The 22,206-nt window shown below is 42.0% G+C and overlaps 1 protein-coding gene across 18 annotated transcripts in view; it reads right to left on the reverse strand.

The window, feature by feature from the left end:
* mapk8ip3 (mitogen-activated protein kinase 8 interacting protein 3) overlaps positions 1-22,206 on the reverse strand; it is a 32,117-nt gene that overhangs the window by 2,368 nt on the left and 7,543 nt on the right. Inside the window, exons 4-32 of one of the 18 annotated variants that reach the window (XM_085453868.1) lie at positions 21,686-21,777; positions 19,890-19,913; positions 18,266-18,311; positions 17,231-17,459; positions 17,001-17,103; positions 16,671-16,789; positions 15,858-15,869; positions 15,326-15,343; positions 13,230-13,287; positions 12,846-12,998; positions 12,483-12,540; positions 11,607-11,758; positions 11,246-11,302; positions 10,986-11,156; positions 10,411-10,537; positions 9,057-9,107; positions 7,670-7,759; positions 6,225-6,377; positions 4,838-5,003; positions 4,492-4,689; positions 4,224-4,407; positions 3,949-4,068; positions 3,586-3,666; positions 3,397-3,464; positions 2,760-2,908; positions 2,464-2,635; positions 2,251-2,364; positions 812-850; positions 206-370 (exon numbers count right to left, since the gene is read on the reverse strand). In XM_085453868.1, the coding sequence (XP_085309994.1) occupies positions 206-370; positions 812-850; positions 2,251-2,364; positions 2,464-2,635; positions 2,760-2,908; positions 3,397-3,464; positions 3,586-3,666; positions 3,949-4,068; positions 4,224-4,407; positions 4,492-4,689; positions 4,838-5,003; positions 6,225-6,377; positions 7,670-7,759; positions 9,057-9,107; positions 10,411-10,537; positions 10,986-11,156; positions 11,246-11,302; positions 11,607-11,758; positions 12,483-12,540; positions 12,846-12,998; positions 13,230-13,287; positions 15,326-15,343; positions 15,858-15,869; positions 16,671-16,789; positions 17,001-17,103; positions 17,231-17,459; positions 18,266-18,311; positions 19,890-19,913; positions 21,686-21,777 (3,169 nt within the window). Of the gene's footprint in view, positions 1-205; positions 371-811; positions 851-2,250; positions 2,365-2,463; positions 2,636-2,759; positions 2,909-3,396; positions 3,465-3,585; positions 3,667-3,948; positions 4,069-4,223; positions 4,408-4,491; positions 4,690-4,837; positions 5,004-6,224; positions 6,378-7,669; positions 7,760-9,056; positions 9,108-10,410; positions 10,571-10,985; positions 11,157-11,245; positions 11,303-11,606; positions 11,759-12,482; positions 12,541-12,845; positions 12,999-13,229; positions 13,288-15,325; positions 15,344-15,857; positions 15,870-16,670; positions 16,790-17,000; positions 17,104-17,230; positions 17,460-18,169; positions 18,315-19,889; positions 19,914-21,685; positions 21,778-22,206 lie in introns of all 18 variants that reach the window. The other 17 variants (XM_085453867.1, XM_085453862.1, XM_085453852.1 and 14 more) reach the window with 17 other exon arrangements.

Consider the following 22,206-nt stretch of genomic DNA (forward strand, 5'->3'; position numbering starts at 1 on the left):
TGGAAAGAAGCAGAGCTTAGATAATAAATAGTCACTAACATTTTGGGAGCGATGGAACAGTATTATCACAGATTTGTGATGTCTACATATGTGTCTTTTAACATTTAAGGCAAGACGTGTAAATTTAAACATGCCTATTAGTGCACAGTCCATTTAAAATTCAGAATTAAAGGGAGCAGAGATTCAGGCAGAGATTCAAGCCTACCCGGCACAGAGACGAAGAACTTGACAGCATCACGGTGTCCATGGAAACAGAGTTGGGCCTGTGCCATTGAGCAGTAGGGGATGAAGCTGCCGCTGCTCTTCTCAGAGCCATCGTCGCCATACACATGGATCACCCCGCCAGAAGATGTAGGTGACACCTTATTGGCTGATAGAGAGAGCGTAAAGGGTAAGAGTACACGAGTAACACGTGTTTGTGAACAAATCACATTCGGTAGCATGACATCATCAAATAAAAATTAACTTTCCACAGATCAACTGAAAACAAAGGATTTTTGAAAAAAAAATCTCAGCTCGCTAAAAGACGCCCGCTGCATGCAATGGATTTGTTACGCATAAAAATAAACAAATCATAGACATGCAAAACAAATCCCAAGTAAAAAGCTGCTTTTAAAGTTCAGCAAACTGTGAAATCCTTGCACACAGTGTACTCTGTGACCTTCAGCTAAACTGTTGCACTGCTCAAAGAGCTGGACACGTACCCAGAACAAGCACATAGCAGACAAAGTTTAACAGCAAGTGACATGTTGTATCAGGAGACACGGAGGCTCGACCGGGTGAAAAGGAGGTTAGGAGCGCTCCCACTTACCCCTCAAACCCAGGAGCTGTCCTCGGTGAAGGACCACCGCTACGGGAGGCGGAGGAGAGTGGAGGGAGAGCGGGAGAAAGAGCACAGCAACAGTAACAGTTACGACGGAGAGTTTGTGAAAGGGGTGAAACCACAGAGGGAAGCAAAGAAAAACAGAAGGTGGAGAAAGTTGGGGAGCTGATGGGGAGAAGAAGAAGGAAACTAAAGAGACTGATAGAGAGTGCTGCGGTAGCGGAGAGTGTTTGTGTGGACAAATGAGCCAAATTCGGCCACCTAATGAATTTCCTTTACGGAGGATATTTGACAAGATTGGGTTCATGTTAAGTTTACTGTAGTCCTACCTGCTGAGCTTCAGATTCAGCACACATTCAGTTTGTTTGTCTTCGTTCACTGTCATCTAAATTTCATTTACACTCTTTTTTCCTCTGTCTTTTGCGTAACCTCTGTGCTGCTCCAGTCCTGCCTGTTTATTACAAAAAGAACTAGCTCAGACCAGAAACTGCATTTCCTCTAGGAGCCACTTACCACCAATTGTAGCAGCATTATTGAAAAGGACACAGATTGTGGAGCGCATGCAAGTCAGACTTTAGGAATTCTGCTACTTAAAATCATCATCTCACGAGGCTGTCCTTAACTTAAAACTTGCAAAATCAATTTCATTATAAAGTAAATAAAGTATATTTTGATGATTATGATCATGGTGTTATGTGTGATTGATTGGGAAGTGTCCCTTTCTAATGGATTATTGAACTCATGTCTGTGTGGTTCAGATCATTGCAGAGGTTTTGGTGAGTTAAAGTCCTAGTGTTTAATTATCCAGTATGGGTGTCTGTGTTACACCATGGGGAAGCTGATAAATTAGGACTCCATCACTTCAACCTCATCAGGTTAAAAAAACAAAAAAAAACAAAAAAACTTTAAAAGTTGAATTTTAAAAATGCAGTTTAAAAGCAGTGGGTGAGGTCACAGTGACTACATAAATATTTGATACTGCTTATAGCTGAGGGTGGAGCTGGTTTGCATGGAGATGCCTAACAAGTGCATTAAACATCTGCTTTGATAGCTTGGGCAGGGTTTCTTTGTAGTGAGTGTGGTTATTACCTCCCTTTGTGTTTATAATGGCTTGCTCCATGAGTAATATAAGTCAAGTTGTGCCCATTTGGTCAGTTTATAAGTTCTTCTTTTATTTTGTAAAGTGCTGTTGTGTTTTTGATTTACCTTTTAACATTTTGGAGGGTAAAATAAAGCCAACTTTATGAACTGTACACCTGTATCTGTATCCTTTGGGAGCCTGGTCCCGTGCATCAAATGTAACAAACATTTGCTGACAGGTTATCCAGATATTCTGCTGTGTAAACCACCTAAAACTTCAAGTATTTATGACAAATAATCACCTTTGATCCTTTAGGCACCAAAAAATAAAGAAAAAAGACTCATACTCTCTGTCAGTGGGATGGAGATGATGACACCGTTTCCAGTCCCGACCCAAAGACGATTTCCACCAATCAGAAGCGCTGTGATTCGCACAAAAGAGAATCCCAGCTTGCCGGTACCTACAAGACACAACCAGAGTGAGTGGGATGCTGCACAGATCGCATGCAACTCCAAAAGTGAAACGTCACACTTCACAAAATAAACTAAGATAAACTCACCCAGCATCTTGCTGACGTATGGCTCTATGTCTACATCCTGGAGGTGCTGGTGCGTGTGCGCATGATAGAGACGCAAGGTTGAATCCAGTCGGATCGACACCCAGACTCCATCACCGATCCAGGCTAGCTGCCGTACCTGACTCTCCCTCCGAGGGTGGGCATCGAAGGACTTCTGCCAAACAGAAAGGATTTAGTGGTGTTTATTATATTATTACAACTAAAAACAACACGTTTGCAGCACTGAAGCTGCAGACGTTTCTTCAGCACAGCGATGCGACAGCGGGCTCGTGCCTCACCTCTATCTGCATGCTCTTTGGCTGAATGACGTGGATCTTGTTCTTGTAGCCGCACCACACTTTATCGTGGACGACGGCCATGCAGCGGATGGAGTGATGAGGTCGGCCGAGGTCCATGAGGTGGTAGTTGGACAAATCCCACTGGCCATCTGATGACGGAAACACACACATTAGCTAAATGTGTTTCTGTGAGTTTTTGCACATCTCTGCTTCATTAAATGAGGTAAATAAAGGGACTGTCCCTGTAACTGTCCTCTGGAAACACTTTGAATCACAGCCTGTTAGACAACTGATGAATCTCAGACAAGAGATTTCTCAAGACCTGAGCTGCCGAGCTAACCTAGCTAACAATAATACTGTGGGTTGAGGCTATTTATTTATATAAAATCAATATATGGAAGAATTAATACAAAGGTAAATAAACATACATATAAATGAAATCATCCCTACATTCCTTTCTAATGTGCATTTTTGTGCCTTTTGTGTCATATTACTGGAGTCATTTATCGACTGCTTTCTCTATCTTTGATTTTGACTGTGCACGCACATTGAACTGGTGGCAACGCTCCAATTCCACCTGCAACCATAACTTCCCCTAACAGACTAACGTCTGGTGTCTCTGTTAAAGTTCGATTACCCTCCGATCTGTGGAATATCGCGAGTGTCCCATCGGCGAGGGCAACCAGCACGCGGCCTTTCACATGCCTGCAATTACAAGGATGGAGATCACTGGACAAACTGAAACTCATAAAAATAAAATCCTCGACTCTGCTTAAAACTATATATAAAAATAAGAGATGCATTGATGTCTTTTTCTTCTTCTTACACCAGACTGAGCACTGAGTCTTTAAGTTTGATGGAGTGGAGACACTTCTTCCAGTTTCCCACAGCTGAGTGGACATAAAGCCTGGAAGGAAAAACAGAATCAGGTTACTCCCGAGCTCACAGAAACTATAAGATGCACAAGATTTATGTGTGTTTTAGCTGGAAGGCACAAGGATAAGGATAAAGTAACTGTAAAGCTGTTATGTTTATCAAAAAGCATCCATCAAATGTTGATTTAAGCTTTAACTTACTCTAGTTGACTCTAATGACTCTAATGACTCAGGGTTAAAAATGCTGAAAAACGCCATAAACTGCTGTGATAGTGGACACTGTGAGGCTTCAGCAGACGTTGTGAGTGACTCACCAGCCATTCTGGGCCCCGAGCCACATGGTGGGGGCCACGCTGGTGTAGTTTTTGGTCTCATCACCTCCATCCTCTGACTCTGGAGGGTGTGATGTTTCCTCCTTGGACTGGCCTGAGCTCCTGTGTGGAAAATTCAGAGTTTCAGGTTCCAAACAGGGAAGTTGATCCACTTTTGATGGCATGCTTACAGTAACTGTTTCCTTCCCTTGTCTGATAACGTGCTATTTAATTTATCCTAGACAATCCTGAGGACTTGTCAGACTTTGACCTCCTACCTATCAGAGGCATCTGCTGGACGAGGCTGAGGATCAGTGAAGACGTGCTCAGTAAACGGTCCCGGAGGTCCAGATCTCATTTCTGTGTTGCTGGCCGTTGACTCGGGAACTTCTGTGGCCTCCGTGGCTTCCTCGGCTGATTGGGCTGGGTGAATCTTCCCATTCATCGGTGGAGCAATGGGAGCTAAAGCAAAATGACACTATGACATCCACACCTCTCACTTTCCTTAAAAGTACATGAGTGAAGGAGTATCTATCATGCGCCCACCTTGTCCTTTGTCCATAATTGGCGTATCTGTGCGAGAGGAACAGTTGCTACGTGCAACGCTGCAGTTGGTGGCGCAGCCGACTAGAGTGATGCCGGCCAACATGCCCTCCACGCTGCCGGTGTCCTCTCCTCCCCCTGCTCCACCTTCACCTGGATCCAACACGATCTCTCCGGCTGGATAGTCGTTCTCGCTGGCAGCTGTGCACAGGCACACACCCACAGACAGACACACAGACGCACTTTAACATATGAAAATGCAAGAAACCCAACATTTACCGCAAAGCAACAAGAAGTTGAAGGCAGTCACATGTTCGAACATCTAACAAAGCAGCACTTCCACTCTCACCTGGCACGCTGGAGATGCAGAGTACATGGGCATTGCAGACATTGAACTGGTCAACCAGTGAGCCGGGCTGGTTGGCATCGATGATGACCACCTTGCTGGCAGAGTGGGTGCTGGTGAGGATCCACACTCGACTGCTCATTGTGTCTGTTTCCTGGAGCTCCTTTGACTGAGGGAGCAAAGGAAAGAGGAGACAAAGATGACAAAGAGAAAGAGCACAGATGTCTTTAAATGATCACTGCTCCCTGATTATTGTGGAAAACGTGACGAGGAAATCTCACAGAAGTGAGATGTGGATAATGTGGACCTGCTGTTGTTAAACTACGTCTCAATACCTGACAACAAAAATGGCATCTTAGACACTTTCCTTCTCTACTCTGCACATTAGATAAACATGGAAAACCCAGCAGAAAATATCACTTCATTGCCAACCAGCTGCGTTACACATTTTCCTAGAGTAGCAACATGAAACAACAAGCTCTGGTTTAACTCTCGTAAAGACGACATGTGACGACCGCCCCTGGACCCTTAATGATAATTAGAACAGATTTGGATTCTTCAAATACAGCAGAGATGAAATATGATAGAAATCACTCAGTTACACCAAGTAGGTGTTCAAAGGGGGAAAGTCCTCTCCACCCCGAAGAGGAGGTGTGGCTTGTTTCCAAACAGCAGCATATGTGCCCATTGTCTCAGTGCTCTAAGAAGCCCTTAGGACAGGGATGTGAGTCGCATACACCACCCTTTTTTTAACTTATTGTAAAAAACACAAATATTTCTATAGCATGCGGTGAAAAAATAGGAACTTTTCTGTCATTTAACTGTTTTTGTATTACTTAAGTACTTATGGTCTCAGGTCTGTATCAGTAGAAAAAGATGTAAAACAGTTAAAAGACCCAAGTTAAATAGTTTTCCACATTTTCCAAAGCTGAGCAGTGGGCCAGATCTGAGGCTTTGAGATGCTTTTATTTCTTTTTGTTTCATAATCGATGGGTCAGTAAAGGAAGCACCGAAGCACCATTCATTAGTATTTGGATAACTCCGCCTGCTCCTACAATGGCTCCTGGACAGATCTTCACTTAATCCTTCTAAGCAGAATTAAATTTGCACACAGCCATGACTCGTGTATGCTATCTAGAATCGTTTTGAGCCGTTAAATGCATCTAAAGATTTTTTTTTAGACAAGAAGACAGGAAACGTGGCGAAAGACATCCAGTAAATGGCCTCACTGCACATTTGCACCCTTGTCTACTCGGTGAGTGAAACCAGCACCAGCAGAAGTATTTTTAGACATACTCTAATCGACTGAGGATAATTCTTGCACATATTAACTTATAGTGTTCTGCGTTAGCCAACATGAATGCCTGTTTTGAAAGCGAGCTGTAATCACCTTCCTCTTCTCGGGAGACGTGTGGTTCTTCTTCTTATCAGCTCCGTCCTCCTCAGCGTGCAGAGGGTCGGTGCTGCACGCTGGTGCTTTCTCTGATGTCTCCTGGCTGCTGACTCTCCATCCTGTCAAATCCACTCCTGCTGCACACCACAGCTACACACATGTGCACACACAGACACACAGGCATAATAAATACATATATACATATTATATTAATATATGTGTTTTCTAAAAGCAAGCAGATGCCTGCAATAGTGACCTTTTTAAAAATGATTTGGAGGCTTAATGTGGCTCCCGGTGCAAGAGTCATAATTTTGGTCTTATAATGTCGCCTTCAGATAGAATAATTATTTATAGCTAAATAACAGAGTTTAGCACAGAGACATTCAGCTCAAGTGCTTTATGATGACTCTGTGAGTGTGGGCTGATCATATTTGATTAGCAGTGACTGAACACCAGCTGTCACCAGATCCTCATGAAAATGTCGCTTGCAGTGAGATAGCAGAAAAGAAACACAAACAAATGTTTTCAGGGCAAAATAATCTGTATAGTCTTGTGACTTTGGGTCATAAGCCAGGCTTTTGAGTGATGTGGAGTTCATGATGTGTTCTTTTGAGTCTTAGATGTCTATTATGTACAATATTATTTCCTAGTTCTGTTATATTCTTCCTTAGATGATGTCTGTTTAATGCTCATATGTCCTATTCTGAGTGTCAGTGTTTATGTTTCCTGTTTAGTTTTGCTAGTCTCTCATCTCCTTAGTTAGATTCTGTTCACCTGTGTTTTATTTCCCCCCGGCTGTTTCCGCTCTCTCTTTTACCTCGTGTGTATTTAAGTCCTCAGTTTTCCTCAGCTCTTTGTCGTGTCCTCCACCATAGCTGTGTGTCTCTCTGCCTTCTGTTCAACTCAAATACTTACCTAGTTTCTGAAGTTTTTTGTTATTCCTCTGAATGATCAGCATTAAAGGTTGATTTTAAGTTCACATTATGTCTCTGGAGTCCACTTTCTGCTTTTGCACAGCTAGACTTTGACATTTGAAGTTTTTTTCCCCCCAGTATTGATCATTACAAACGGTTAATTACGGGATACAACATGTCTCGAGATCTCCTTTACTGAAAAGTCTATTCTTGGTTTGTGTGACCTGTGTGCTTCATGGGCAAGTCACTAGAAAATAACTTTCCCCAAGAATGCCATCAACCTCCAGCAACCAACAATCATTGTTCCTTTACAAATGGTTGCCAGATGGTCACAGAGCAGTCTCAGGGCCCGTGTGACTGGGGTCTTATTCACCATGGTTGCCATATGTCCGAAATGGCAGGCAAGTTAATGTCACATGGTTAGTGGTAATAATTCTACAAAACCTAAACAAAAAGACATTTAACGACAGATCTGAGGTGTTTTTGTTTTTTCACAGAAAACCCTCATCCCTCCTGATTTTCTCCCACCTTCCTGTTGGGATCCTTCTCCACCAGAGGGCGACAGTAAACTGGGACGGGGACATTCTTCATGCGGTTATCCTCTTTCTCGTTGGTTGTCTAAAAGCACAGGTGGGAATTTGTCAGCAGAAAAGCAAAAGCAGTGAATTATCATCTGGTCTCCAGTTTTACTGGACACTGAAGAAAATGAAAACATTCCCAGTATGTGAATGTGCTGTAAACAGCACATACACAGCAAGCATTAAAGGAAAACTCCACTGCTTCTCTCCTATCTGCAACCCTGTAAAGCCTGAACCATGAAATAATTGCCAGACAATTTACATTTTTTAAAAATGGGAGGTTTTTTTTAACCTATAGAATTTTTTTTAAAAGATATGAAATATCAGTTTGCATACATGACTTTTAAGTTGTATAAATCTTGCTACATCTGGCATTTTTGTGCAATTTATTTCTCAAAGTTTGTTAAAAAAAATCACAATGATGATGTAGATGTCTAAAAAATCTAATGTATAAAATAAAACACTTGGCATTACAGGGGGCTAACACAATCTCAACTCCTTTTTCAGTTCCCTGTTTTTCCCAGGATGCCGCAGGGCTGTCCCCAGAGAGCGTGTGCATTATGCATGAGGTGAGACACATAATTTTAGGGTAAAAGCATTTTACCACTTAGTTAAAGCACCTTTATAAGGAGGTGAAATGACTGGCACAGTAAATATACACAGGTGCAAAACAGTGCAGCTCTCTAACCGAAGTATAATCTTTACACGGCTGCTAACATTTGTAGCTCTACTTGAAAAATCGTAATATATTGATAGAATTCTGTTAGCAAAAGGAGTAAAATGAGACATCTAAACATCTCGGGTTGACAAAACTCTGCCTAATGACTTGGTGACTGTGAGTATTTTTCCAAGTGGATTTTTCCTTTAAGATATTGAGATAATGCACAGGAGTAACATCCATATGTTAAGTAGGGCAGGTTGAGACAGACAGAGGTTAGAGGTTAAAAGGTTGCAACACCACTAGCAGAGGGAGAGGAGATCAGATGGAATAAACTCCACAGGAAGGCCTTCATCAAAGAGCAAGGTGTGTAACACATGTATGTTTTCGAAATACAGCCTTTTCTGATTTGCATCATGCTGAAAAACAAAACTATTCATGCATTTCCAGAGGAACAGTGAATGTACTGTACAGTGGCAACCTTTTCCTCACAGAATAGTCTTTTTGTTAAAAGCCTTCACTTGAAGTGCTCAAAATAAAAGTCTTCCTTAAGCATCTGCACGTCTTTCCTCTGCTATTAGCTGTCCGCTGCTGTCTAGGGGTCAGAGCTTTGGTTGGAAGGTTAAAAGGGAGAGGGAGCCATAAAGGCGCATGCTGGCACTCTGTCGGTCTCACTTGCCTGCTGCCTCTTCAGCGGGCTGTCCTGAGCGCTGTCCGTCTGACCACCAGTCTGTGGGAGACCAGAGTTAGAGCCACCTGCCTACCAGCACCTTCTGCACTCTGGCCTTCAAGCTGCACAGAGCCAACCTTAAAGTCCGCTGGCCGAAATTGAAAGCACGCTTCCATGCTGGGAGCTTAAAATCAAACACTGAGGGTTGTCGGCTCGTCTCCGTGCTGATCAGTTTTAAAATCAGCAAACCTCATAAAAGCCAGAACCCAGAATAAACGGATTCCTCTAACAATTATGTATATCCTGATACTCTCACTGGCCACTTTATTAGGTACACCTGTTTCCACATGGCGGGATCTTTGTACATTTATGCATTTAGACAGACGAGCTGATCTGAGTGTTTCACAAATTGATGATCTACTGGGATTTTCCCACACAACCAACTCTAAGGTTTACAGAGTGTGGCCCTAAAAAGAGGAAATATCCAGTGATCAGATATTTTTCCATCATGTCAGTAAACAGGAAGTTTGTTAGCTAGTTCAGAGTCAGTCATGCTGTCCAGCATGTCAAGCAAATGCTCACTAAAGTACCAAATGCGTTTAAACCACAGCTGAAAATATTTCCAACCGTCTCGTTTACTTCTGTTGGGTAACTTTAAACAGCTCTGCATGCATTAGCAGACAAACTTCAAAAAGACCACATGTTCTCACTGGCTTTTGCGTACTTTTATTTCCTGTTTATACAAATGCCCCGCAGGGCCAACTAGTGATAATTTCACTTTGAAGCTTGGGTAAGCAAATTTAAAATCACTGAATGAAATCTTCTCTCACTGACAGTGTGCTGCAGAATAATGCTCAATGCCCTCAACTTTCACATATAAGAATTAGCATTAAAAAAAGAGGCATGTATAGTTTTAAATAAGATCCAGTAGCTGTTCAAAGGTTCAGAAATGACTTCATAGACTGTCTTGATGCATGCTCAGTCATCAGTCATCCAGGTAAGGATCCCAGAAAGTTGATTCTGTTCACACATCCAAGTGACAAAACGTTTCTCCGACTAAAGACGCTGCGTCCAGATGAACAGAATCAAACTTCTGGGACTTTGAATATTGGTTTTACTGAACTTTTAGTAGCAAACGTAATTGAGAACTACTAAGAAATTCATTCAAACCCAAGTAATTGGCACTCTCATTTAATATGGAGATAATGTGGAACCTGGAGTTTTTCACAACTTTACAAAAGATTTTTAAAAATTATTTTGAACGCACTTAAGTATTCACCCTCTTGCCAGTCAATGCTTTGTTAAAATCTTATGTTTCTCCTCATGTGTGTTTTCTTGTTCGCACAGGCAGCACTCTGGGTACCTGTTTGAATCGAGATGGCACGCTCCAGCCGCAGGTCTGCATGATGCCGTCATCACGGCGCACGTGCTCACGAACCTGCCGGTACTGTTCACGGCGTTGCTCTCGGCGGGCCAACATCGCCGAGTCACTGAGGAGAGACGCAACACCGTTACTGGCCAGTCTGGAAGAAGCGGGAGGCAGGGAAGGGAAGAGAAGAAAAAAGCGAAGCGTTAGCAGCCTGGCCAGCCAGCAGCAGGAGACAAAGAGAAGAGAGATGAAGAAGAGAAGGCAAGTAAAAGCAAGTGCAATAACTACCGCCAAGCAATCTTCTAAAATGACTAAAAGTAACATGCAGTTTAGTGTTTTAAGACATAAAAGAAGAAAATTGGAGGCCTCTGTGTCTGTGTGATTGGGAGGTTGGTGTTTTTGTGGCTTTTGTGTCTTTACCAGACAAACATTTGTGGTCAAAAAACTGCGTTTAAGGGGAAATAAAAGAGGTCTGAGTGGCCACAAGCGAGCGAGCAGCGAGCTGTTTAGCAGATAAGTGTGGGGGTTTAGAGTGATGCGTGATGTGGGGAAGTTCAGCCGCCGCTCACTCTTCAGGGAAGAACTCCAGGGTACGGTTGGAGGTGGAGATCTGACACATGGTGTGGCTGCGTCTCTGAGGGAAACCGGCTGGTGAGGGAGATTTGTAATGGATGTTGACGTTGCAGAACGGCCGCTTGACGGGCGGCGGGCTGGATGATGAGCTGAAGAGACGTGCGAAGCTAGAAGATGGACAGAAAGAGAAATTTGCTTAGGATATTTCTTTTTCTTTTATATCACTATAGAAAGCTGATTAAAAGCAGAATCTCACAATTGCCAGATGGTAGACTTCTTCTTCTCTTGGATGGGAGGATTCTCACGGGATGCTCTGAGGGGGAAAGAGAGATGAAATTAAAATAATAAGACTACTTATAAAAGTTATTTATAGTACTATAATATAACACTTTTAACATTATAAATAGGGCACATGAAGTGAAAACAACTGGAAAGTATAAGAAAATGACAAAAATTGAATAAAAACAGTTAAAAATGCCGTAAAAAATATGATGCCACTCAGAAAAACCACCTCAGAACAACAAGATACTGACACAGAATATGGGTTCACATTTAAGGAAAACTCTGTGTTGACTTTAAGCCCAGAAGCATTTCACTTCCTGTTCTCTCAAGTCTACCTGATCATCTCTGTCCACCGTACGGCCTCCTGCAGCTCCATCAGTCTCTCTTTGTACTGGTTTCTCTCCATCAGCACCCGGGCCATCTCCATCCGGGTAAATCGCCGCCGCTGGGTCATTGTCATGTCGCCGTCTTGCATCGGCGATGAAAACTGGTCACATGAACGAACAGAGACCTGGTGTTAATTTGGAAATCCCTCTCTACATCAGCCTAAAACTAGCCTGTGGCATATGCATGCACTGGCCACTTTATTAGGTACACCCAATCAACTGGTTGTTAACACAAATATCTATTCAACCAATCGCGTTGCTGTATTTGAGAAAGCGGTGATCTACTGGGATTTTCTCACATGATCATCTCCAAGTTTTACAGAGAATGGTCCAAAAAAGAGAAGGTGATAGGAACAGTACTTCAAAAAGTGCTTGTATATATGGATGAATGAGGATTGTTGTACAGAGTACTCGAGTAGAGCAGAAAAGCCTACGTGTGCTACTATTGGAAAAACTTTGACTGGTCCACTGTGTCAATTTGTCCTGAAACATTTGGATGGTGGGGTTAGAATTTGGTGTAAACAACATGAAAGCATGGATCCATCCTGGGTAACGCTGGTGCTGGTGGTGCAGCCGACAAATCTGCAGCAACTGTGTGATGTTGTCACTTCAATATGGAGCAAAATCTCTAAGGAATGTTTCCAGCACTTTGGTGAATCTGTGCCACAAAGTAATGAGACAGATCTGAGAGGATAAGATGTCCAAACCAATACTAGACATTTCAGTCTGAAAGCTAACTGAAGACTTTCTATTCTGCTTCTCATATTTGTATAGAGACATGAACGCATCAGTAGTTCAGCCTGAGGCAGGCACAGTTCTACTCACATCATCACCAACTTCATCCTTGGAGTCCCGAGAAGCCCCCAGAGCCTCTGCTCGCAACCTGCAGCCAACAAACAAAAACACAGATTACATACTCCTCCAAAGCAACTACTAAACAATAACATTTGAACTCAATAAAGTGCTAAAGATGCTTATTAGCTAACAGAAATAGAACAGTTAGATGTCGGCATGTCTCATTAAGATCATTTTAATCATTTATGTTGCTGCGGGTTGATTTGATTGTTTTACTGATGATCTTAAAGGTGGGTGTCATGTGAAAAAACCTATTAAAGTCTAAATTACACAAACGCAAGCACAGCATCCTGCGTCTGTGCAAGGACTCAAACATTCGTTGCTATTTTTTACCTCTTGAGTTCTTCTTCGAGTTCCTTGATTCTGGCATCCACCTTGTTCTTTGACTGTCTCACCGCCTCCAGCTCCTCCCTCAGTACCTCCCTCTCCCCCGACAGCTCGTCCACTTTGGCAATAAGGTCATTTTTGACAATATTTAGAGCATTTCTGCCAAGCAAAGGACAGAAAGGGGATATAGTGGGAAACTACCAGCTGCAATTTCACATTCACATGTAGGGTTTTGGTCTAAGAACATGTTGTATAAGAAAACAGGAGGTAACCATGATCAAGTGTCTCAATACTAAAAACAAATCTTTCAGCGTTTCCTTTGAATGAAATGCAGAAAGGGTGTGACGTTAGCATCATCAGGCGCATATTAGGCTTCACCGAGTCTCTTACTTGGTCTGTAAGAGCTGTTTGTTCTCTGCCAGCATGTTCTCCCACTCCTTGCTCATCCCTGAAACAATCACATTCACATCACTGTTACTCCCCCACAACAAAAATCATAATTTATTTATAAGCCGATCTATTCAATCGACTGATTGATGAGAAAACCATTTATGTGTTAATGCTGCTTTCAAGGCAAACCAAAGTAAGTGTGGGACAAAGGATGAGTTTTCATATAAGAGGTTTAATAAGTTATTAATGATTGAAGTTCTACTATTCACAACAAGGAGAAGTCAAGCTAACAAAGAACTTATCTGTAAAATGTTGGAAACATACTGAGAAATCTTAAAAATAACTCATTGCTCTTATCATTTATGTCTTGAATGTAGACAGAGTAAAGTAGGTTATTTTCACCTTAAACACAAAATCCAAACTAGTTGCAAAATTTTTAAAATTCAGGGTTCATCTTTTAATGATTATAGTATTAGCGTTATCATGCATAAACATGTCATCGTGTTGAAAATTCAATTCTATTTATCGACGTTATTGCCCAAACTGAACTGAAAACCCCCCCCTCCAAAAAAACCCAAACATGGAAGCAAAAGCAAAAGCAAAGCTCACATCGACTCAGAGAAACTCTGAGACATGAGAACGCATCAAAAACAAGCAAAACAAAAACGCCAATGGGTCTTTATAGGTGTTACATTTAGTGGATTATATTATACGCTGGATTAAAAGTGTAAGTTTATGTTGTGGTGTGTGATGTCACTGCAGGGATGGAAAAATAACTCCTCAGTATCAGGATGTCATGTTTTAACACTTCTGACAGCAAATTTAAAATGAGCTCAAATTAATTAAAGAATTTCATCCTGAAGAAATAAAAAGAAAGTTCGATGCAGACCTGTGAAAAAACTAAGCAGACCCCATGATTCAGTAGAAAAACCTTTAACAGCAATAACTTGAATTAATTGGTTTCTGTATGACAGTCTGGCCTACTCTTTTTTACAATGTTGCTTCAGGTCATCGAAATTTGTGAGCATTTGTTTATGCACAGCTCTCTTATGGTCCCACCACAGCATTTCAGTCAAAACCTTGAGTCTGGACTGGACTGGTTCATTGCAACACCTTCATTCTTTACTTTTTCAGCCATTCTGTTATAGATTTGCTGCTGCGCTTGGAATCACTGTGCCATGACCCAGTTTGAGCCGTCTGACAGATGCTTCACACTTGACTGTAGAATATTTTGGTTGACTCAATGACTTTAAGGTGTCCAGGCTGAGAAACAAGCCCAAAACATCACCCCTCCACCACCGTGCTTGACAGCTGGTATGAGTTGTTGGTGCTGTGCAATATGAGAAAGTATCTCCATACTTGTTCAGTCTTTTTCTAATTGTACTGTCATTATCAGTAACATTTAACATGCCTATAGACGCCTATAGAATTTCCTGAGACATTCACTCATGGGAAGATTGGCATCTGTCTTGAATGTTTTCATCTTTCTCACTGTAGAATTAAGTTGTTTGGAAATGACCTTTTAACCTTTCCCAGATTGTTGGGCATCAACATTTACTCCTCGAAGATCATCGCTGATGTCTTTCCTCCTTAGCGTTCCTCCAGACCAGCAAACTGCCAAAACCTCTGCTTTGATGGAGGTGCTCACATTCGCCGATGATCAGTTAGTCAAGTGCATTTGCTTGGCAGCTACTGACCCTCTTAATTCCCACTGAATCACAGGGTGATTGAATCACATAGTTCTTGAACTGCACACAGTCATATGAAAACTTTCTTTATCACATGACCGCTTTTGAGCTCATGCATTTCTTAATTTGTTATCATTGCCTGACTCTCTTTTGTTATTATATCTTCCACTATATATACATTTAGTATTTGTTTGAATAAGAGCTCTGCAACATCTCTTTAACACTGGATTATTTTAATGTTCTATAATGTACGAAAGATTTACTGCAATTACCGAAGGATGATAACATTTCAGGCATATGAGGAATAAAAAAAATGACAGAAAATATAAATAAGAAGCCACATAACATAAACAAACAGAGGGATGTGAAAGCTAAAGCAAATGTGAGCGCAGGCATGGGGCGCCTTACCTAAGAAATCATCAGGGACTGGAAGCAAAACAAGGAGAGAAGAAAAGGAGACGAGAGAAAAGAGGAAAGGGTGAAGATTAGAGATGGAAAAAAGAAAAGGAAGAACGGGAAGAGAGGAGAGAAGACGCTGATAAGCATTTATTGATTTGGTTTTTAGGCATGGCTACAGAACCAAAGGACAATCTGACCTTTATATCATCAAATCTATTAGAAAGACCCACTGAAAGGACCCACCACTGAAATCCTCACTGAAAATTAAACAGGGATGGCTTCTAGTAATAAAATATTATAAAAATAAAATATTAACTGCTACTTCACCGCTACCTCAAAGGACTGGAACTAAACCACTGCACTGCTTGCTAATTGACACTTGTCATCTACTAGCATAGCATCACAATAACTCCAAAGTTACTTTGTTATCAATTATATCCACTGATTAGCATCTACTTTTAAAAGTGGATTTTGGAAAGTAGAGAGGAGTTGAGAGAGTTAAGAGAAAACAATACCAACCAACGTGTGTTCAGATACACACCTGAGAACTCGCCTATGGGTGTCACCGGCAGAAGCACATAAAAGGGGAAAAAAGGAAATGGGTGAGAGGTTAACAGATGGACAAGGAGACGGGGTCAGAGTGCGCTTCCTGCTTCTGTAACATAAAACTCAGGGATAGTGAGTCAATACTGATACACAAAATCTCCCAGAATCTCCCAGTGTGAATAAGCCCAAAACGGGGTGTGTGCGATAGTGGGCATCTAAACTGAGTAATGTGAACATAAGTGACAAAAACATCTGTTCAAATCTGCTCCATTTACTGTTCCTCTGCCCCTAAAACTGCTGTAAAAACAAGAGCAAAGTATAACAAAGACAAACAATGAAAGAAAAAGTGCATGGATGTGTGAGATTGTGTGTTTTTTAGGATGACTGTGTGGTGATGCAGACGTGCGCTGCAGCGCCCCATGCAAGACAAAGAATGTAAAGTTAGTGCAGCGGCAGATTCGCACAGCCTCGCATGGAGCTCGGAGCCTGCAGTGCAAAGAAAATACAAATGCTGGCTCTGTGTAACACGCGCACACAGCACATGCATCTGCCCTTATTTTCTCTATTTAGAGTGCAATAACATGGCATATTGGCCTGTTAGCTTATAGTAAAAGTCACCCTGGGAGGACGAGGTAAAGATGGCGCTTTTATTTGTTTTCAAGTATCTCCTCTGAAGTAAATCATGTGCTGCTGACCAGCATTGCACTTTCATGGGAAAATGATTTATCTTTCAGGCTTTGGGGCTCTTGGATTAGGGTGTCAATAATGAATACATCAAAACATACTGAAACCAGAATCCTGTTCTTACCCAGCAGCTCAGCACCTGCATCCACATCCCCAATGATGTCCGACTTGGCATCTTTGATCTCGTGGTAGAGAGAGTCTGTGTTGATGCCGAAGGCCTCGTTAACTATGCCCTGGGAGGGGCTGAAACACATGAAAACACATTTATTTTTCATATATTTATTTATTTAATAAATATATAATATAATGCTGTTGACATGCAGGACTAATCCATCAAAGCTCTGACCACCTAAAGGATTTCTAGACCTGTTTCTGTCTTTGTTTTGACAGGAAAACATGGATGTTGATATCCTTTTACACTGTGTGCTTAAAGCAGCTACACTGTTGCTTGTACCTGTTTCCTCCTCCATAAATACGGGGGTCCAGACACATATCCAGCTCTGGTGTAGAATCGATGAGCTCCTGAAACTCCGACCACTCGTCGCTGCTTCCCATACCTGGAAGAGCAGAGTACCGAGTGTGGCTGTCTGAACGTTTTGTGAGCAACTCTGCAATCTACTGACATTTTATGCAGCGTAACTTCAAACCTCTGAAGTGAGGACACGCTCAGTGACATCCTCTTACCGATGCTGACATTCCTGGTTTCCTGGGAAACCTGCACCTCCATATTCCGGCTGAGACGCTTAGCGCTTTTCCTGCGGTTTCCAGGCCGCGTGACGTCAAAGTCGTGCCCGTGGAAGCTCTCGTTGATGGGGGTGACTGTGGCGGACGGGACAGAGGAGGTGGGTGTGTTGGACTTACTTCCTGTGCTGCTGGGTGTGGCCGCCACCGAGTCCGACTCTGATCCGTCCTCCTTGGTGAGACACAAATGACATTATATGAGCATCGTGCAATGAAAGAAGGCCGGGGATGTCTCTTACTTTGCTCACTGATTGTAAAGTTGGGAATTTTCTGCTGTTTTATTTTGGGAATAGGTTTAAACATTTATCTTAGATAACAAATAGGTAAAGTGACGGGGCTAAATATGTAAGGCAAAACACATTAGACTCTTGTGGATAAAAAAAATTATGCTGAGTCATTTAAATTGTATTGAGTATATTAAAATTCTAAATTGTGTGTTTCAGACTGAGTTCAAGGAAATGGGGTTTCCTTGGATAACATATGAAGCACTGTATGCTGTCAGTTTATATGAACATTAATAAACATGAGCTTAAACTTTGCGTAAAAGCGTAAACTAAAACACGACACAAAAAGCAGCTTCACAACGCCACAGTAAAATAAGGACACAAGAAAAAACTGCATGAAGCCAAAAACAAACATCTAACGGCGGTCCCTGCTTGCTTGGGTCAACATATCGTTTATACCTAACTAATTAGATTAAAAAACAACAACTGAGATTTCCAATGCAAAATTAATTTCCTCAAAAGTGACACAAGCAGGCGTGGGAGGGGAGGTGGTCCGTGTGGGTGTGGCCGGCAGCAGTAATGCCAGCCTCTCCCCCTTTCCACTCCCCAGGCTGCTGTTATGGCCGAGGGAGGAGGACAGGGCCATTTTCTGTCCCACCTGGTAGGCAGAGCTGAAGGTAGAGTGGCCGAGCTCGCTGACCTGCCAGATGTCTTTCCCGGGAATCATCCTAGCCCCCCCGAGTCCCCCACGTACCATGCCATCAGGGTACAGGCTCAACGATGGTGGGCGCTCTGCTTTGCTGCTGGAGGAGGAGACACAGAGGTGGTGGAGATTAGGTGAGACTGCCTCTTGGTTATTTCAGTGTATCATATTCAGTGCCCTTCCCCCCCGGGGTGCTGGAGCTCACTCTGGCAGGCATATAATGCAAAGCAAAACCAGTTTTTTAAGTCTGTGCCTGGGTTAAACTATAGCCCAAGAATGTCAAACTCACTTTACACCGTGGCCACATGCAATTCACTTTGATCATACTATTGAAAACTCAACCCTTTGTCAATTTAAAGCCTTTTTACTGCACCTTTAAAAATCCAGAGATATCTTAAATATAGGAAAAAGAAGTGCACTTCAACAGTTCAATTCAGTTTTTCTACAGGATGAAATGCTAAAATGCCTAAACATAAATGCTTTTCTATCATTAACATTGAAAAAAACAAAAAACTAGTGCTGTCAGCGTTAATCTCTTTAAAATGGCGTTAACGCCATGGCTGCATTAACGCGGCAAATCTCCGTTAACGAGTTACCGCGGATCGCCCCGTGCATGGGGCTGGACAGCGTCAACGCATTAACAAGCTAACCGCGCTAACACGTTTCTGTCTTTTAATAGCTTAACTCTTACTTGTCTGCTTTAGAATAGTATGAATGGCATTTGGGGAGGTCTTTATCAGTAGGAAAAGCCCTACAAAAAGCTCTATGAATGTATAGTTAGTCCAAAATCTTTCCCCCCTCCACAGTTTGTATCCAATGGGCCAGACTGGAGTTTTTGTTGGGCCGATTCTGGCCCTTATGTTTGACACCCCCGCTATAGACAGTCACTCACACTCTCATTCATGACTCTTTGTTGCTGTCTCTGTACAATAAAGGTGAAGCTGTCAGTTAGCTTAGCTTAGAGTGCTATTTTGTTTCAGTCCACAGGCAAAAAGATCCACCAACTGTTTTAGCTAGCAGCAGAGGCTCCACATCATGACCTCCAAAAACTGCTAAAACAACAGACTGATGGTTTAACACTTGGCTTTTTTATAGATTTAACCCCGTACATGTAAACTAATGAGTTTTAGATGTGCTATGGCTTTGTTGCTGCCTTTGGAAATGTCCAGACTAGCTGCACCATGTGTTTGTGTGAAGCTACACTAACCTTTGGTTTAAACATCACAATTACTGCCCAGACATGACAGCATTGATCTCACTAATCCCAACAAAAAGCATCCAAAGAAAAAACAACCTCAGATCCTGATGTTTAAAATTATATATAACAAAGCAAAAGACAAGCAGGACAGGCAGACAGACAGACGGGGGACAAACTGACTGGCAGAAACACATGAGGGAGAAAGAGGAGAAGGTAGGGGGAGATATCGGGAAAATATGCTTAACATGACCCTTGATCCATTCCTTAGTCCTTAATTTAAGATTGAAGTACAACATCACTGATGCATCCAACATAATAAATAGATGTTTAAAGCATCGGTAACTAGCAAATTAAGTGCATTAGGGAATACTTTCATCCATAAAGTGTGGAAGCGCAGCAAATATAAGGGGAGGGATATTTTTAATTCAGACTCGAGGGAAGCGGAGCGAGGCAGTCGAGGAATCATGTTGGATTTACCTTTTCCTCCATGTGTGTCGTTGACTGTGCAAACAGCAGCACAGAGAGCAAGCCAGCAAGACAGACAAGACAGACACTGATTAGAGAAGGACAGGAGACAGGAACATGCCATGACGCATAACACCGCACAAACAAACACGCACTTTTACACATTTAGTTAAACTACAGTTTGTTTCGTTTTTTCTGCACATCTTCACTGTCTTGTCTTTAAAACTGCTTCGGATAATCAAATGTTCACTTTATTAATTCTGAACACCCCAGCAGGACTCCCATAACCACCTATAACACTGTCCTCATGCATTCTCCAGTAATAAGCACAGTTGATGAAGACTTGCAGGATTGAGATGCATTTCATTAGACGCTGTAGCCGAATTGACTTTAGAGATACACGATACACAGTGGCATGGAAAGCTTTGAGCACGACTGGTCAAAAGTTCTGTAACTGCATTACTTAGTGAGGAAAAAATGAGCTGAGGTGAAGATGAAATATTCTCTTTAACGTTTAAAATCTGGTGTTTTAACTTTTTGGTGTTTAACTTTTTCTAGTGTCTCAGTTTTTTGGGGCTCTGGCTTGTTCACAGTCATGGTTAAGAAAGGCCAGCGGAAGCAAAGTCCTGTCCCAGCAGCTTAATGGCAGCAAGACGATTAAAGTAATTGATGTCCAAAAAGGAGGAAAAGTCAACAAAAATACAGCAAACTCAATCAGAGCCTCGGAGAAATGGCAGCTAGTGACAATACTGGAGGTTTTGTTTAGTTCAGAAAGAAAAAGAAAACTTTCTGGAACAATTACAAATCAAACCCTTCTCTCACTTCAACCCTTCAACAAGATTTAGGAGACTCTGGAGCACAGATATAATCATCACAGGGAAGTTATTGAAGGGAAATCTTTCCTGCATACTTAACACAAAGTTGCATCAAAACTTTGCAAATGCCAAAAAAGGAAAGGGGGAAAAAAGGGTGCAGATTATCACCATGAGACCATCTCTGCAACTGTTCGGGGTTGAATCAATAATGTTTTGGATTCATTTTGCAGCCACTGACATTGGACATCCACTCGTAGAAGGACAAATGGATTCAATTAAAAACCTGCAAATATATCACTGTTTAAAAAAAGAAAGAAGAAAAACCGCAAGCTGAAGGTTTTGCTACGACTTTTATGGTCATCTGTAACCTAAACATAGTCGGTCACAGTCTTTCGGTAGACTTCAAGAGAACCTGCATGCAAGAATCTCACAGTTTGACACCTTTTACAGGAAAAATAGGCTAAAAAATCGAAACTAAAACTAAAAGATAGGTACTGCTGAAAGCATGCTCATCATTTACTCAATTGATTATTTACAGTATCAGAAGTCTGGAGCAAACTTCTTGCATGCCTTTCACTGTGGGTATTTTATGAGTTAGTGGACATATTGCTAAAAGTGACTAATCTGGAGCCTAGGTAGGCAGCTACACCAGATGTCCCGCTCCTCTTCTAGCTGTCGAGCCCATGGGATTGGCCCTGGCTCAACACAACAAGCTGGCACATTAAAGTCAAACTTCCTTCGTTTTTCTAATTATTTTCCACAGAGGTTTATAATGACTGTTGTGTCTGTTTGCACATCGCCTCTCCTCTCTGTTAGCGGGACACGGCAGCTGTTCAGTGTGGCTGATGACAAACGGCGCCAGCTTCAACACAAGAAATGTGCTGCAACACGAAAAGCCTGATAGATCTGTGCAAAACATGATAGTTCAGATCCACAGAAACAGACAATTACACACACACAGAATATAAATGAAAGAAAAAACAAAACACTCACGATCGCCCACAGCCGGTGCCTTCTGATTGGCTGTTACTCCCCGCCTGCTGCATTTTGGACCGCTCTATGTGCTCGACGTACGTCTGGATCATCTGTGATCCAAGAAATCAAGAACAAAAAATCGTTTTGAGAACAACCGGAGAGCAGGGCAATATCTATCTTTCTTACACTATATTTTACACTATTTATTTATTTATTGTACTTTTGCTTATAGTATCTTGTGGTGTTATGTAACTGAATGTTGTGCATTATGAATGTAAAAGCCCAGCAAGGAATAAGAGTTAAAAATTAGCAATAGCTATAAATGTCAGTTTCATGCTCCATATTGGTAGCATGCTATAGTGCTAATGCTAAGTATTCAGTCAACCTTCCAGACTGTTGAATTCAGGTGTTCCAATCACTTCCATGTTCACAGGTGTATAAAAATCAAGCACCCAGGCATGCAGGCTGCTTCTACAAATATTTGTGAAAGAATCTGTCGTTCTCACGGGCTCAGTAAAATCCAGCGTGGTACTGTGATA

Source organism: Copadichromis virginalis, linkage group LG4, assembly GCF_057382275.1.
Source record: "Copadichromis virginalis isolate Kocher_CV1m ecotype Utaka linkage group LG4, C_Virginalis_male_GT1.1, whole genome shotgun sequence".
In the NCBI taxonomy this organism is placed as follows: Eukaryota; Metazoa; Chordata; class Actinopteri; order Cichliformes; family Cichlidae; genus Copadichromis; species Copadichromis virginalis.